The following is an 18,327-nucleotide window of genomic DNA, read 5'->3' as shown; positions in this document are numbered from 1 at the left end:
ACCAATGTGTATCACGCACATAACATGTGCTGACACCTCCTCAGAATTTTCATACTAAGACTCATGTGACATTGCCTTGTACCATCAGAAACAACCTTAGATGCCATTTGCAATTCTAGTGCTTAGCATAACGTATGTCCCCAAGGAATATTTTCTGCTGATGAGACAATACGGCTTATTTGTGAGCTTAATAATGACTTTAGCCTGAATAGGAATTAAAAAAAAAAACCATGAAATGAAAGCTTTTCAATTGTTCACATTCTTTAACAGAAAAGAGAAAAAAATACTCTTTAAGAAGCTTTAATAATGCATAAGGTATCATTAAAAAGAAACTCATTTTAAAAAAATCATTTAAAAAATACTTTAGGACTCTGTTGCCAACTCATTGAAAGGGACAAATGAAGAACTTCCTTTAAGCAAAAATAGCAATGCTTGGCGATGCTTATTTGTTTCTGCCAGTTAGATACATTTATCAATTAAAATTTTGTTGTAAAAGAAGAATGCAGGAAGGTATCCCTAGTTACATGGAAAGAATCACCCCAAGAGGAAACGTGACACTGATTTCAACACAGCAAGTCGGAAGGGTTACCAGGTGTGGGATGCGGTAAAATGAACCTGAAACATCTCAAAATGGCACAAGCATGCTTGAATGATGCAGTGACATCATCTGAGCATACTACCGATAAAAAGAAATGGGTCCATGATGTAAAAATAAATGACGTCCTGAAAAAAGAATATAGAAGGCTGTCTCTTTCCCCTCCCTTCCTCTCTACCCTCCTTACCTGTTCTCATTTTTTTTATAAAAAAGACAACCTATTTGGGGTACTTTACAAGTCATCCAAACCCTTCACTCCTGCTCCCACGAGGAGCATCTACATGACATAGGAGGCTTGTCCTACCACTCTGTCCCCATCCGCACTGAGTGTGGACAGCTGCCCGGGCCCTATCTGGTCCCCGTCTCTCCAGGCCTCTTCTCACTATGGTTCCTCTCTGCTCCCCACTCCCCTGAGTGTCCCCTTCCTGACAGGGCCCGGGAGTCACAAGGCCAGTCCGTGATAGAAGTGACTGGTTAATGATTCGACTCTAACAATCTCCACATGCTTCATGTCTTTTTTAGAGAAATGAGTTGATCAAGGGTTCAGATGGGCTGATTGACCAAACGTTTTAATGCATGTAGATGAAATCTGTGTGATCTATAGGAAAATGTTGAAATGATCCCTTAGAGCTTGCAATAATAGACAATCTTTCTAATTTAAGAGGAGCCTTAATCACTTACACAATCAGGGTCCTGAATATCACTGCCTTGATTAAGAACAGTTTACATTTTCATGATAGGAAAAAAAAAGCCTCTTTAAGCGTTGGGAATATTCCCAAACTGCAGCTGAAGTGCTTCTGCAGTGGTGAACTTAGCTCATGGGGAACAAGGATAAATGTGGAGGTCCAAACTTGGAAGGAAAAACACAGGCAAACGTTTCTGGACCCATGTTGCTGGTTCCCACCAAAACTGGAGATAATCTGGCAAAATTCCAAGTGCCAAGCGTGTGCTTTCTCCTCAGCAGCTTGAAAAACTAAAATTCCTGTATTCACGCTCAACTTTTGGCTTAAGAAATGGGAATGAAAATGCTTGTCTTTGTGTGTGAGAGAGAACAAAGAATTTCTGAAATGTGCTGAGGTGTTCGCTCTTTTCCTGGCTTATATTGGGGGTGTAGCAAGACAACCTACTATTATTATTTTTTATTGCAGTATGGTTGATTTACAATGTAGTGTTAATTTCTGCTGTACAGCAAAATGATTCATAGATATATATTCTTTTTTATATTCTTTTCTTTATGGTTTATCACAGGATATTGAATATAGTTCCCTGTGCTATACAGTAGAACCTTGTTTATCCATCCTATATATAATAGTTTGCATCTGCTAATCCCAAACTCCCAATCCATCCCTCCCCCACTCTCCCTCCCCCTTGGCAACCACAAGTCTGTTCTCTATGTCTGTGAGTCTGTTTCTGTTTCACAGATAGGTTCATTTGTGTCACATTTTAGATTCCACATGTAAGTGATATCATGTGATATTTGTATTTCTCTTTCTGGCTTACTTCACTTAGTATGGTAATCTCTAAGTCCGTCTATTTTGCTGCAAATGGCATTATTTCATTTATTTTTATCGTTAATATTCCATTTTATGTATGTACCACATCTTCTTTATCCGTTCATTTGTCAGTGAACATTTAGGTTGTTTCCATGTCTTGGCTATTGTGAATAGTGCTGCTACAAACACACGGGTGTATGTATCTTTTTGAATTGTTGTTTTGTTTGGATATATGCCCAGGAGTGGGATTGCTGGATCTTCTGACAATTCTATTTTTAGTTTTTTGAGGAAATTCCATACTGTTTCACACAGTGGTCGCACCAATTTACATTCCCACCAACAATGTAGGAGGGTTGCCTTTTCTCCACACACTCTCCAGCATTTGTTATTTGTAGACTTTTTAATGGTGGCCATTCTGACCGGTGTGAGGTGATACATCATGGTAGTTTTGGTTTGCATTTCTCTAATAATTAGCGATGTTGAGCATCTTTTCATGTGACTGTTGGCCATCTGTATGTCTTCTTTGGAGAAATGTCTGTTTAGGTCTTCTGCCCATTTTTCGATTACAATCTATTACTGATCACTTTGTCAACTGCACATGAGCTGAACTGTTGATACATAGCAGGGGAAGAATTCAGAAGCCCTTGGTCAAGGAGTAGCAGATCATGGGGACACATGGCCATTAAGATATGAAACTTAACTTTAGGTATAAGGAAGAGCTCTGGAAGTTCACTCAAATCTGTTGACATTACTGAGATGCTGGACACATAAGATATCACTGAGGCATCTATGATGAATGGATAAAATGCAATACATACATACAATGGAATGTTATTCCATCATTAAAAGGAATGAAGTACTGATACACACCACAATATGAATAAACCTTGAAAACATTATATAAAGTGAAATAAGTCACACACAAAAGAACAAGTATTGTACAATTCCAGTTGCATGAAATATCTAGAACAGGCAAATTTATGGAGGCAGAAAGTAGAACAGAGGTTACTGGGGGCTGGGAGGAAGGGAATGGGGAGTTATTGCTTAGTGGGTACAGAGTTTCTGTTTGGGACAATGAAAAGGTTCTGGAAGTAGATAGTGGTGATGGTTGTATGACATTTTGAATGTATTTAATGCCGCTGAATTGTACATGTAAAAATGGTTCAAAGGGCAATGTTTATGTATGTATATTTAACCCCAATAAATAAATGTAACAACAAAAGAAGGTATTACTGATGACCTGATGACATGCCAGTGGACAGAATGTAGGGAATCTTTTTTTTTTTTGGTGGGGGGAATCTTTTTTCTAAAGGCTTTTCAACATATTGGAATTACATAAACTTAACAGAACTGGAAAACAGTTGATTCCAAAGCAGAAATTAAGCTTTAGTAAAAGGGTGGATTGTTGAATCCAATGTGCTATTGATTCACATAATATCATCCTTCACAAAACCCATTTATAGAATCCATTTCCCCTCATGTTTGAAACCAACACTGAGGTGGCCTCCAGGGGTGGGTTATACATTTGAGAAAATCTGTTAGGTCTACATTGATTAAATTCACTTCCATCTAGACTCATAGTGGCGTGAATAGTTAATGACTCTTGAAATAAAGCTGAAAAACTTTTTTTTTTATGTCTCCGAGAAGACAAATGATTTACTTATGGGGAGAAGAAGGGGGACAGTTATTTCCCACACAATGTATTTCAGTGGGAAGCTGAGGCGACACTGCCCACCCCTCCCATCTTGAATCTTCCTTCAATTCCTCTCGATTCCTTTGCCTCTCAATCCCTGACCGCCCCACAGTGGCCCCTGACAAAGGCTGAACTAGTGGATCTGGACACTTAGGTCTGCAGACTCTGCTGCGGCTAGGGCTTCACTGTTCTTCCCTGGCCAGCACTGGAAACCCACCGACAAACCTCTCAGTCCATTTCGGTCCACAACTAACACCACGGTGGGCTAAACACAGTGATAACTTGACTTGTTGCTTTCTCACTTAAGGTCCTATTTACTCTGACCCTGAGACAAGGAATTAGACCATCAAGCACATAGCTCCCACGCTGTTTAGCCGAAAAATATGTGGAGGATAGGGGAAAATCACTTGACCAAAAATAGGCAATCCCCCCCCCCCAAAAAACCCAAACTGAAATCCTTCAATCACACAATCAGAAAACAAGAGCTTTTATCATTTATAAGAATACCGTGGCTTCTATGAAGGTACTTATAAAGAAGTATGCATTATGGTACGGGCAGTGAAAATTCATTTTTTACCTCACATTTTTACCCCGTACTTGTCAACTGTAATGATAACATTATTCTATGTAAGCAAATCTTCTCTAGAATTACAATGAAAGAACCTATAGATACAAGGCAGAAAACTATTATGGATATAAACTGAAACTACATTCACAGAGCTGAGCGTGACTTAGATGGAGTAATTCTGGGCTGGATTTTTATATTCATTGCAGTCTGGTGGTAAAAACTACTTTCTCTCTTACAATTTACATGTACTTGTCAGAAATCAAGAGATGCTGAGAGTACAGCCTTTTTCCTGAAGATTGGAGGAGACCTTTACATTTTTAAAAAAAGCACTTTTGAAACAAACACAAAGGTCCCTTCCCATAGATTCTAACTCAGTGTTGCTGTAATCTAAGACTAATAATAGCAATACAAAACACAGAAGGCTTACTTTGGACTTAGTTCTCACATGCCAATAAATGAGTCTCTGCCCATTTATATTTAAATGTACAATCATGTATTTAGTTTCAGTAGACAGAAAAATAGGAATAGTTGTAAGAACTACAACTAAAACTTACCAAACAGTTAAAAAAGCTCTTACTAAGCATTACACTTACTTTATGGCTTCACACATATCCAGTCCCATTTTCACACAATTCTTGGCATGGTTAGGGAGAGAGATAGGGAGTCCGGAAACACAGTAGTAGCAGTCTCCTAGAATTTTTATTCTCATGCATTCATTCTCCTGAAAGAAGAAATCACAGAATTTCAGTTGAGTTAAGCACATATATAATGATTTTTTTTTTTTTTTTTTTTTTTTTTTTGCGGTATGCGGGCCTCTCACTGTTGTGGCCTCTCCCGTTGCGGAGCACAGGCTCCGGACGCGCAGGCCCAGCGGCCATGGCTCACGGGCCCAGCCGCTCCGCGGCATGTGGGATCCTCCCGGATCGGGGCACGAACCCGTGTCCCCTGCATCGGCAGGCGGACTCTCAACCACTGCGCCACCAGGGAAGCCATATATAATGATTTTGATTTACCAAATATCACCAAGTGCTAGTTCTACTGGCATTGCCACAGTGAATAGGGTTTGTGGGAAGAAAGAAATGAGAACTAGTTGAGTTTCCCTTAATTACCCATCAAGATTGAGGCACCCTCACCTGCATGCTCCTTTACCAAAGCAGGAAGAATCAGGGTAAGGGGTAGAAGGGGAAAGCTGAGAGAAGGTTCTGGAATGATTTACACTTAACACAGCAGAGGAGGGTAAAGATAGGACCATTCTCTTTAGTCTGAACAAATCCAAACATTGACAGTGAAATGAAACATTCTATGCAAAACAGAATCTTTCAGGATAGAAAATGGTAAGCAGAACTCAGCTAGAATTAGAATTTTTGTCATTTCCTACTGTGCTCACGATTTTCCTCATTTCTTTTAAAGCTGAAGCAGATTCTTACCTGCAGACATGTAGCTTCCGATAAACATCTCTACAACATAATAAGCCACCATTCAACATTGCCAAGTAATTTGAAACTTAATTCTGATCTGAGGTTAAGCTGTTTTAATATAAAGTTAGACAAACTCATTATTTTTATTGGCTGGGTTGCATTTATATTATAACATTGAGATTAACTTCATTCATATGCATTAATCCTACATCCATTTCTAACCTTTTCAACTAGTTTATAGACTCTTCACTCAAATTTATAGTAAATACATAAATAAACAAAGATGTACCAAACACAGATTTTTTTTTTTTTTTTTTTTTTGGCCATGCTGCATCGCATGTGGGATGCTAGCTCCCCAATCAGGGATCAAACCTGTGCATTGGGAGCCTGGAGTCTTAACCACTGGACCACCAGGGAAATCCCAGACTTTTTTTCTTCTTAACACTCGCACAGGCTTATGTATAAAACGAACAAATTTGAAATAATAAAACGAACATAAGATCTTTTTGTTCTTAAGTATGTGTTAGGTTTACTGAAGCTTTTGCAGATTTATTTCCCTGTCTCATAGAGAGCTGTGTACTTTCATGCTTATCTATAGCATTATAGATGACGTGTTAGTAATTCCTGATAACAATATTTTAAATAATAAAAAGGCAAAACATTGTTTATTAATAAGGCTTCTCTCCTATACTTCCTAAATATGTATCCTGAGTCTAGAAAACAGTAAGATTAAGAACAGTGAATTCTTGGCACTCTTATCAATGATCAGCTGACTGTATATGCATGGGTTTATTTCTAGTCTCTATTCTGCTCCATTGGTCTGTATGTCTGTCTTTAATACCAGTATCAGACTGTTTTGATTGCTGTAGTTTTGCAATATATTTTGAAACCAGGAAGCACGATGCCTCCAGCTTTGTTTTTCTTGTTCAAAATTGCTTTGGATATTTGGTGTCTCTTGTGGTTCTATATGAATTTTAGGATTTTTTTCTATTTCTGTAAAAACTACCATTGGGATTTTGATAGGGATTGCATTGAATCTGTAGATGGTTTGGGGTACTATTTTAATATTAATTCTTTCAACCCATGAACATGGAATGTCTTTCTACTTATTTGTGTCTCTTTATATTTCTTTCATCAATATTTTATAGTTTTGGTGTATAAGTCATTCACCTGCTTAGTTAAGTCTATTTCCTAAGTATTTTATTATTTTTGATGATAATGTAAATGTGTTTTCTTGATTTCCTTTTGAGATACTTCATTGTATACAAGTGATTATTGTACATTGACTTTTTTTTTTTTTTTTTTTTTTTGCGGTATGCGGGCCTCTCACTGTTGTGGCCTCTCCCGTTGCAGAGTACAGGCTCCGGACGCGCAGGCTCAGCGGCCATGGCTCACGGGCCCAGCCGCTCTGCGGCATGTGGGATCTTCCCGGATCGGGGCATGAACCTGTGTCCCCTGCATTGGCAGGCAGACTCTCAACCACTGCGCCACCAGGGAAGCCCTGTACATTGACTTTTTATCCTGCAACTTTACTGAGTTTATTTATTAGTTCTACCAGATTTTTGTGGACTCTTTAGGGTTTTCTACATATAAGGTCATATCATCTGCAAACAGAGATAATTTTACTTCTCTTTTGAGCTGGATGTCTTTTATTTCTTTTTCTTGCCTAATTGCTGCGTCAGGAAGTTCCAGCACTATGTTGAACAGACCTGGTGAGAGTAGGTATCCTTGTCTTATGCCCAATCTTAGAAGAAAAGCTTTCAGTTTGTCACTGTTGAGTATGATGTTCACTATGGGTTTTTCATATACAGGTTTATTGTGTTGAGGTAAGTTCCTTCTTATTAGTTGAGAGTTTTTAATCATAAAAGCGTGTTTAATTTTGTCAAATGCTTTTTCTGCATCAATTGATTGAGATGATCATATGATTTTTACCCTTCATTCTGTTAATGTGGTATATCCCATCAATTGATTTGCGATGCTATCCAACTTGCATCCCAGGGATAAATCCCAGTTGGTCATGGTATATGATCATTTTAAAGTGCTGTTGAATTTGACTTGTTAAGTGAAATAAGCCAGATACAGAATGACAAATACTACATGATACCACTTATATGAGGAATCTAAATTGGTCAAACACAGAAGCAGAGTATAGAATGGTGGTTTCCAGGCCTGGGAGAGGGGAAAATGGGGAAGTGTTGGTCAAAGGACACAAAGTTTCAGTAATGCATGATGAATAAGTCCTAGAGAGCTACTGTACAGCATAGTGTCTATAGTTAATAATATTATATTGTATACCTAAACATTGGCTAAGAAGGTAGATCTTACGTTAAGTGTTTTAATCACAAAATAATAATGATGATGATAATGATAAATTAAAAGGGCAAGAGGAAACTTTTGTAGGTGATAGATGTTTATGGCATAGATTGTAGTGATGGTTTCAAGGGTGTATCCCTAAGCTCAGTAAGTTGTATGTATGTGAAATATGTATAGCTTTCTGTATGCCAGTTATACCTCATTAAAGTGGATAAAAACTAACAGTGAATGAGCAGTGACGTTGAGTTCCTTAACTTAATGTGCTTTATGTAGTATTCCCTCAATGGACTGAACTATCTGTTTGCTTATAATGCTCACCAACTCCATGTTTTGAACTAAGAGCCATGAACTGATATCCAAAGCATGCTGCCCCTGTGACCAGCAATGGATGGCCCAAGCTATCCTAGGACAGTCTCTGATATTGCCTGGACGTTCCTTTGTTACAATCATCAGAGAGGAGCAGGAAGTCATACTGAGTACCTCCCTTATGAGTTATAAATTGTGTCTTCCTCAGATTCACATGTGAAATCCTAACCCCTGGTACCTGTGAACGTGACATTATTTGGCCAAAGGGTCACTGTAGATGTAATTAGTTAAGATGAGGTCATACAGGAGTAGGGTGGGCCCCTAATCAGTTTGACTGGTGTCCATATAGAGAGAAGTAATTTGGACACAGAGCCTTGCGTGTGGGGAAAATGCCATGTAAACACTGGAGCTTTGTTGTTATCAGCCAAGATTAGGATGTTTCTTCCTACTGTGACCAGGTAGTGCAACAAAAAGGACCTTTTACTGACTCAAACTTTCAAGACGTTTTCTAAAGATGAGGCCCCCTCTACCCCAAACTCAACCTCTTCCTTTGGTTTGGTAAAGGAAGGAAACAGGGCTATACTCTTCGTGATTTTTTAGAATTCCCAATGAGATCTGTCATGGTCAGTTGGGCAACATAAGACACCTCATGGAAAGCTTGACGCAAGAGTGACTCTGTGAACATCTGCAAGCCAGATTCATGCCTAGGAGGCCTGGCTGGAATTTTCTTTATTGTTTAAAAGTGAGCAAAATCTCACCTATTGTTTTCAAAATCTCACCATGAACTAAACTTAGAACCAACTCTTCCTTATGTAAAGAATGCATTTTAATAAGCATAATAATGTATTTTTGTTGGGAACAATTCAGAGACAAAATTAAGCTGACCAGAAACATTTTATGAGACAGAAGTACAGGGCTAGCAGGAAAGAAAAAAAAATTATCAATATTCCCACCAGAAACCTTAATAGTTCCAATAAATAAGTCTAGAATAAGGTCTAGTATGGTTTTAGATCAGTTGTCATCATTTCTTCTCTGTGAAACTTCCCACAAATGAGCATATGAATGACAAATACTGAACTTACATCTCTGCAAGTGGCACAAGGGTCAGTGGATATAAAGGGGACAACAGTCAATAAAGGGCTTAGGAAGAAGGGATGCATCCTATTTTAGGGATTTTCCCAGGATGCCGCTTAACACTGTGAATATGTAATAGTTACAACTGGAGAGGAAATCATGTTTCCAACTCCTTGACATCGAAATGCCTAAAAAGAGAATCTTAGAACGGCACAGGAGAGAGAGATGTGCAAATCAAATCTCATCATCTTGAATGTATTTATTATATGTGTGCTGAGTTATATATATGCAGAAGTTTTAAAAGTAGATGAAAAATATGCTAATTATATGCTATGACATCTCTCATTCCCAGTGTAGATTAGAGATTTATCAGGGCTCGATGGCAAATAAATCCAACAAATCTACAAACAACATTCCTAAAGGATGCTTTTATGAGGAGGTAAAAAATTGATAAGGGACCAGAGAAAAAGTAAGCCCCAATTTTCTATATCCTCAAAATAGAAGGCAATCACTAATACTCACCTTTGCAATTTGATCAAATTTTCCAAAGAGTTCATTCAGCATGTGGACCAGTTCTCCTGGGGAGCAGTCACTGGCCAGACGGGTGAACCCAACAATGTCCGCATAGAGGATACTGTGGGAACAAACCAGTGGGTGCCATATTGGCAAGTTGATGTTCGTTAAGAAAGTAATGGTAGTTTTTCCCATTGAAAGAGTATAAGTTTTTACATTTTTGCAAAATGTCATTTCCCTGGGTATGGAATATGTAAACATTTTGCTAAACTTTCCCATTAAATTTTTTTTTTGATGTTAAATTTTTATAATAAAATCGTTGACGAAAAAGTCATGTGATGCACGTTCTCTATTCTAGTCCATTTTTACTGCTCACCTTTCTTCTCTCAGGGCCAGCCCCTCCCCGCCTCTCTCATTTATGTGGTCTTCATCCTGACAGTACATTACAGTGTCATAATTCTGATATCAAAGGAGTATGCGTCTATTTGAATCGTTACATGATTTTATATTATAAGGATTCCTATGTAGAAGAAGCAAAATAATAAAAGTCAAATCCTGTTTTTATTGATTCAAAGAAAAAAATTCTGGCTTCCTTACTACCTGCCAGGAGAGCAGATACAGAACATCTTTCTAAAGCTCAGAGTTTGGTTTGGGGATGCATTAAACAAATAAGGACACCAACCAACGTCCAATTACAGTGATAATAAGTGCTATAAAAGAAAACGGCAGAGTGCTGTAAGACAGAACAGTGGAGGTGGTGAAGAGTCAGGGAAAGTCACTTAGGAAATGACAGTACAGCTTCCCTTCATGGGATGTACAGGCTGGGAGGGCAAATGTGAGATTCCTTAGAGTTGTGTATGTGTTTAGCTAACCTTGATGGGTCAGGATAGAGAAACTACAGCACCACTGTGTACATTACAAATTTACCTACACAATAACGTGTTTATGTTTTGTGTAAAGGACTAATAAAGAAGCCTAAAATTCTGGGTTCAGGTAGTGAATATGGTACGGTTTAAGAAGGGCCATGAAACAAAAATAACTGCCAATTCACAAAATTTTATGAAATATAAAATTACCATATATAGGATCCAGCAATTCCACTCTTAGGTATATACTCAAAAGAGCTGGAAGCAGGAACTCAAACAGATATTCGTATATCCATGTTCACAGCAGTATTATTCATAAAATGAAACAAATGTCTATTGACATTTAAAGAAATGGATGGATGAAACTGTGGTGTATAATACAGTGGAATATTATTCAATCTTTAAAAGAAATGAAATTCTGACAAATAACACAACCTGGATGAACCTTGAAGACATTAAATTGAGTGAAATAAGCCAGACTCAAAAGGACAAATATTATATGATTTCACTTATATGAAGTACTTAGACTAGCCCAACCATAGAGACAGAGAGTAGTATGGTGACTGCCAGAGTCTGGGGATGGGGCTTTGTTGTTTAGTGGGTATGCAGCTTCGGTTTGGGATGAAGAAAACGTTCTGGACATGGATGTTGGTGATGGTTGCAGAACAGCATGAATGTATTTAGTGACACTGCACTGTACAATTTAGAATGGTTAAAATTGTAACTGCTATGTATATTTTACCACAATTTAAAAAAAAAGTGCGGCAGCCGTCAGCCTGGTCCCAGGCAGAACATGGCTTGATCTCTGCTGCTGGCAACACTCTGCTCCTCAGGCAAAGTACAAGGCTTGTGGCTTCACCTTGGAGGAAAGATTTGCTCCTCTGATGATGGACAGAAGCAGGGGGAGACCTCTGGTCCAGGGAAATCAGGGCTGCTGGGGCTTTTGTGCTCTCCATTCAGATGGTGCCATAAAACCATCCCTACTTCTCCTGTGCTCTCCTGCAGAGGCAGGGACCCACAGATGCTGAGCCATGGTCCAAGAGGAGGCATTACTCACTCAGAGGAAGATGCCCGATCCAGGCAGCATGGGAGGGAGAACGTGAGAACGAGTGGTTGACTCTACTTCTTGTTGACAACCTCCACAGTGTTTCCTGTATCAAGACATGTAGTGGGTGAAGGAGCCCAAGATGGGCTGAATGTACAGGTCTGAAGCTGGCCTTGTGGTTACTGGGCAGGAAGATGCAGATTGTATATGAGTAACTGGGACACAATGTACAAAGGGTTATGGAAGAGGAGACGCAGAGCACTTCGGGGGTCACACAGGAAGGAAACCCGACCTAGACTCGGATCACATCACCACTTAAGAAAGACCACTCTGGCGGCAGCAACCTGGAGGTGGGCAGGTCAGTTAGAATCATATCTGGTACATCCCGGAGAGCCCTGTGGAAAGTCTATAAGTGGGGGAAATGGGGAGAACAGGACAGAGAGGGGAGATTTGTAGGAAGGAGAATGAATCAGGCTTTGTTAGGGATTAGATGTTGTGGGAAGTGTCTAGGAAAAGAAAGTGCTGAGATAAAGACCGGTTTCTGGCTGAGTACTGGGGCTGTACCTAGTGTACAAATCAAATCAAGCTTGCAGGAGAAGTTGACTAGCTCCACTTTGGTTGGGTTGAGTCTGAGGGTGGTGTCAGTGGGAAACCCAAGAAGAAGACCATTAGGTAGATGCTTATGGAAAACTACGGTTGAGTTCTGTGTCTTAGCATCATATAGTTGGTCATTAAGTCCTGGGCGAGAGCTGGAGAGAACAGAGGAGTTAGGAGAGACCTGGAAATGCTTTCATTTACAGAACAGCCTAGATTTAGGGACGAGAAAACAATAAAGAAGACTGCAGGGAGAAAACAAAGGGGAAACAATGGCATGGAAACCCAAGGATGTAGAATTATTTAAGTGCAAAGACAAGGTGAATGGGACCAAGCATAACCATGTGGTCAATGAGATAGGATGCAGAGGAAGTCATATTCAGATTTGGGAACAAGACAATTGGTGGTGAATGTAGGAAGAATGAGTTCTGTGACATGGGGGAGGTTAATGTCAGAGGGTGGTGATTTGAGGAGGGAGAGAAAATAAGGAAGTCTAGTTAGAGAGTGGAAAATTGTTCTAGAATCTGGGCTATGAAATTCATGGACGTAATTTCAGAGTTGGAGGGTGGCACTGGATTCAGGGATTTATGTTTGTTTTCAAAGACATGATGGGTTTGTGAATGTTTCAGCACTAGTGGGAGGGATTCAGAGGAAGACAATGATTCAGAAGGCAACTGGTAGTTGCTACCTTCACATCTATAAATTCTTTTTCTTCTCCACTTCCTCCTCATCCTACTTATTACTATTATTATTATTGTTATATCAGTTAGTAAAGAGCTAGTCAATGTTATTAACAGAGAATAAATATTTCATTGAATGAATCATCAAAGCAAAACTAAAAGTTATCAACAGATCTTTTTGGTCTATCAACCTAATAATTCTCATTAAAAAACACCCTCAGTTATTGACTGAACTACCTGCATTAGCCAGGTATTTTATCTGCTTCTTTTTTTATTATACCTGTCCTGTTTCAGGAGGAAAAGGCCATATGTTTTCATATTTCATTTAAAATTAATTGGTACTCCATGCCATTGAAGTTTTTCCATTTTTAAGTTTTAAGAATTTAAGTTACTTTAGCATCCCAAATATGTGTTATGAATTTAAATTTAATACTGCAAACATATTCTACACAATCTCTGAAGACAGTTGAAGGTGCTTCACCAATCCTTTGCCTTAGATAAGTGTGTTAATCAGCTTCCAAGATGGCCCCAGTGATCCTCACCTCCCAGTACTCACACTCTTGTACTGTCCCTTCCCATAACGGGTAGGGCTGACTTGTGTAACCAATAGGATACTGCAGAAATGACCAGAAATGACCTTCCAAGGTTAGATCATAAAAGATATTGAAGCTTCCACCTGGACCCCTCCCTCTGGGGAAGCAAGCGGCCATGTTGTGAGGATACTCAAGCAACCTGTGAAGAGGCCCAATGATGAGGAACTGAGGCCTCCAGCCAACAGAAAGTTAACCTGTCCACCAGGTGGGAAGTCACATTGGGAACAGATTGCCCAGCAGCCTGCAGCCTCATGGGAAAGTCTATGCCAAAACCACCTGGGTAAGCTGCTCCCAAACTCCAACCCACAGATGTTGTGAGATGTTTATTGTTCTTTTTTTAAAAAAATTAGGTTATTTGTATTTTTATTGTTGAGCTGTAAAAGTTCTTTATATATTCTGGATTCAAGTCCCTTATCAGATCTATTATTGCAAATATTTTCTCCCATTCTATGGGTTTTTTTTTTTTTTAATGGTTCTTTTTTTTTTTTTGAAGTATAGCTGATTTACAATGTTAATTTCTTCTATAAAGCAAAATGATTCAGTTATATATATATATTCTTTTTCATATTTCTTTCCATATGGTTTGTCATAGGATATTGAATATAGTTCCCTGTGCTATACCGTAGGACCTTGTTGTTTATCCATTCTATGTATAATAGCTTGCCTCTGCTAATCTCAAACTCCCAGTCCTTCCCTCTTCCAACCCCCTTCCCCTTAACAATCACAAGTCTGTTCTCTATGTCTGTGAGTCTGTTTTTGTTTCATAGATATGTTGATTTGTATTGTATTTTAGATTCTACATGTAAGTGACATCATATGACAGTTGTCTTTTTCTGACTTACTTCATTTAGTGATAATCTCTAGGTCCATCCATGTTGCTGCAAATGGCATTATTTCATTTTTTTATGGCTAAGTAATATTCCATTGTATATATGTACCACATCTTCTTTATCCATTCCTCTGTCAATGGACATTTAGATTGCTTCCATGTCTTGGCTATTGTAAATGGTGCTGCAGTGAACATTGGGGTGCATGTATCTTTTTGAATTGTGTTTTTTTCCAGATATATGCCCAGGAGTCGGATTACTGGATTATATGGTAGCTCTATTTTTAGTTTTTTGAGGAACCTCCATACTGTTTTCCATAGTGGGTTCAACAATTTACATTCCTACCAACAATGTAAGAGGGTTCCCTTTTCTCCACATCCTCTCCAACATTTGTTATTTATAGACTTTTTGATGATGACCATTCTGATTGGTGTGTTTGTTGTTCTTTAAAGAACAATATTGTTTATTGTTCTTTAAATTACCCACTGAGTTTTGGGGTAATTTGTTACACAGAAACTGATAACTAATACAGATATTATGCAGACCATTATCAACTGCTTGAGATTGGTTGTGTCTTCAGTCATTTTTACAGGTCTATTGTTCCCAGATTATATCACAGCTATTTAAAGATAGTCTGTGATCCTATTTAGATAGACACATTTATCCTTACACAGTTTGAATACCAGTAAGTGACATAAAAATATTTCTGGAGATGAAAGGGGCATTGCTGATTTTCATATAGTTAAGGCTGGAAAGAGCAATTTCTACTATAGTATATCTTGTCAGACAACATAAATGTTTTTTCTTTAATTATGTAGGTAAAATGCTTAAAAACCTAAATGCAGTCTAGTGTTTTAAATAATTTTATGCCGTTTTTTTGGCTGCACTGGGTCTCCATTGTTGTGTGCAGGCTTTCTCTAGTTGTAGTGAGTGGGGGCTACTCTTTGCTGTGGTGTGCGGGCTTCTCATTGTGGTGGCTTCTCTTGTTGTAGAGCATGGGCTCTAGGCATGCGGGCTTTGGTAGTTGCAGCACGTGGGCTCAGTAGTTGCCACATGTGGGCCCTAGAGTGCATGGGCTTCAATAGTTGCGGCGCATGGGCTCAGTAATTGTGGCATGCAGGCTCTAGGATGCATGGGCTTCAGTAGTTGTGGTGTGTGGGCTCAGTAGTTGCGGCTCGCAGGCTCTAGAGCACAGGCTCAGTAGTTGTGGTGCACGGGCTTAGTTGCTCCACAGCAAGTGGGATCTTCCTGGACCAGGGCTCGAACCTGTGTCCTCTGCATTGGCAGGAGGATTCTTAACCACTGCACCACCAAGGAAGTCCAGCTTTACTCTTTAACATGTATGAATGTTCTCTGTCTCTGTGTGTGTATATATATACATATATATATGTATATGTATATACAAACACATAAATATATGCATATATACATACATACATATATATGTATATATACACACAGAGTTCTTTCCTATTATTCCAAGAAAAAAAAGGCGGGGACTATAAAAAAGTTTACTCCTGATTCCTCATTTATTCAATGTTTTTTCCTTAGTTCTTACTTGATATGCAACTTTTTTTCTCTTGTCTCCCTTTCAATGTGCATTTCTCATTGTATATTAGCTCTTTGCATGCTTGGGCCATACCTTTTTCTAAAATCATGTGTTAAAATGCAATTTGTCTTAGCAATGCATAAATTAAGCTACAGTTAAATTTGTTTCTTAATAAACTTCAAAAATCCTTGACCTGAAGTAACCAGACAGAAGGCTGCATCACGCAATGGAAAAGGTCTGGAATTGAAGGCAAACAGCCCTATTACAATTCTAGACGATTCTAAACACACTTTAGTTTGTGTTTGTGGTTGTTGTTATTAAACTATTGAATGGGGTGGGGGGTGACTAAAGGAATAACATAATGAGTGAGGCATGCACAGGTTCCTTATTGAGATAACCCAGCCAGAATAGCAATCACCACTGCAATGTAATCGAATGGATGAAAGGACAGCCCCCAGAGAAGTGGTATCAGGAATGGGTGGGCATGGAGAACAGTGAGGACCAGGGCACCCACATGTGGAGAGGTCCCACACCACTGTAGCCAGAGATGGAGGGGAGCACAGGAGGGAGCACTCTCTCCAGACTGAAGTGAGGACCTGCACAGCTCCTCTCTAGAGCTCAGGGGAGAAGAGGTCCTATACCATCCTCCTTCCTGACCACAATCCCATGTTAGTTTTCCAGTTACTGGGAATCCAGGAATGGCTCCCTGGGAAGTATGGATGGCTGTGCCACTCTTGGAAAAGCAGTAACTTTCATTATAATTTAATTAAGGTGCATGTTGGTCCCCTATGATGCTGGGTACCAGCCATACCCTAGAAACCCATCATTCCTGATTGACAGCAGAACATCCAGCTTCCCTGGAAAGTGCTGGCTTCCCAAGGCCCTGCCCTTGCCAAGTCCACCTTGAGGAACCAGTCCTTGTGCCTAGAGCCCATGACTCTTTAATCTTACTGATACTGAGTCCTGGGTTTCAGGGACACAGTGAGCTCTGACCAAGGAGTTCCCAGAATAAGGGCCCCATTGTCCACTTCTCTCCCTTTTGTAATTGATGGTCACAAAATGCAATAAGTAGAGGAACCCATTTTCTTATCTTAATGTGAAGGCCCAAGAGGTAGCACATGGGTAGGTGGAGTGATAATTACTCTACACGCAAAGATAAACAGTTCCAAAGGACACATGAAACTGTAAGATTATGGGCTCCCAGTTAAATATGTCCCCCACCTGGCATACAGGCTCCCCAGACTTGCTGCGGAAGGAGAACAGAGCAGCAGCATACCTGACGTTGGTGTGCCGCTTGACGTACAGGTTGTGAAAGTTGTTGGTGTTTTCCATTTGGCCGGCTTTGGGGCCCTGCAGCCTCTGGATGATCTCGGCTTTCATCTCCATGGCTATGTGCGCTGGCAGCAGGGACAGCAGAAGCCGCTCCTGAAACCAGGTGTGGAAGGAAGACCAAGAGATGTTACACAACCAAGGTCACAGCCCAGTATCATCTGATATCAATTCTGATTTGTAGTGGGGCTAATTTGAGGACTCTTTACAAGTTAAAATACAGATTCTAGAAATACATATTGAAAAAAATATAAAATTGTCTAAGGTCAGAGTGTGTTGTTATTTGTTGAGTTCTAAGCTTATTTGTTGAGTTCTAAGTTCTAAGTTCTAAGTTATTTGTTGAGTTCTAAGTTTTTCAGTATGGAGAATAAAGGAAGGCATAGTTATTTCCCTGAGGGTATTATTTATCTAATTTGATTTTAAAGTAGTGAAGCAGAAATAATATTAAAATGCCAGGAACCAGTGGTCAGTCTAAGATACAAAACACTCATTTTCACCTGCTTGTTCATTTGAGAGATAAAGTACAAGCTTTATTGCACTTTTGAAAGTCAGCCCATATTCCACATTTCCTAAGTAAGAGTCACATATTTTCAAATATTTCATTTCCTCTGTGGTGACCATCCAATCCTCTTTAGTGCTTCTAAACTATTATAAAGACAGAGTCAGGAATATTAGCTTCTGAAAAAGACATCACCTATGAGAAACTATAGGTGGGACACAAAGAAATGGTAACATATGAGATTTTCTTGTATTTTTAGTCTTTAAATTCAGTATATCTTGTACACAATAGCATGCAATATTACACATACTTTAATCTGTATTTATTATAGTTAGAGTGGCAACTTTTCCATTCTCTTCAAGGAAACTATGC

General features: G+C 39.2%; 1 protein-coding gene across 2 annotated transcripts in view; it reads right to left on the bottom strand.

Moving 5' to 3' along the window:
- ADCY2 (adenylate cyclase 2) overlaps positions 1–18,327 on the bottom strand; it is a gene marked incomplete at its 5' end in the record, with an annotated part of 433,407 nt that overhangs the window by 124,410 nt on the left and 290,670 nt on the right. For both annotated transcript variants that reach the window (XM_082650879.1, XM_082650880.1), the window contains 3 exons: positions 4,943–5,070; positions 9,983–10,094; positions 17,404–17,552. In XM_082650879.1, the coding sequence (XP_082507005.1) occupies positions 4,943–5,070; positions 9,983–10,094; positions 17,404–17,552 (389 nt within the window). The remainder of the gene's footprint in view (positions 1–4,942; positions 5,071–9,982; positions 10,095–17,403; positions 17,553–18,327) is intronic.

This window comes from Grampus griseus (assembly GCF_964374135.1).
Source record: "Grampus griseus genome assembly, chromosome: 3".
Classification (NCBI taxonomy): Eukaryota; Metazoa; Chordata; class Mammalia; order Artiodactyla; family Delphinidae; genus Grampus; species Grampus griseus.
Note: the sequence above shows the minus strand (reverse complement) of the source record. Positions and strands in the feature narration are given on the sequence as shown.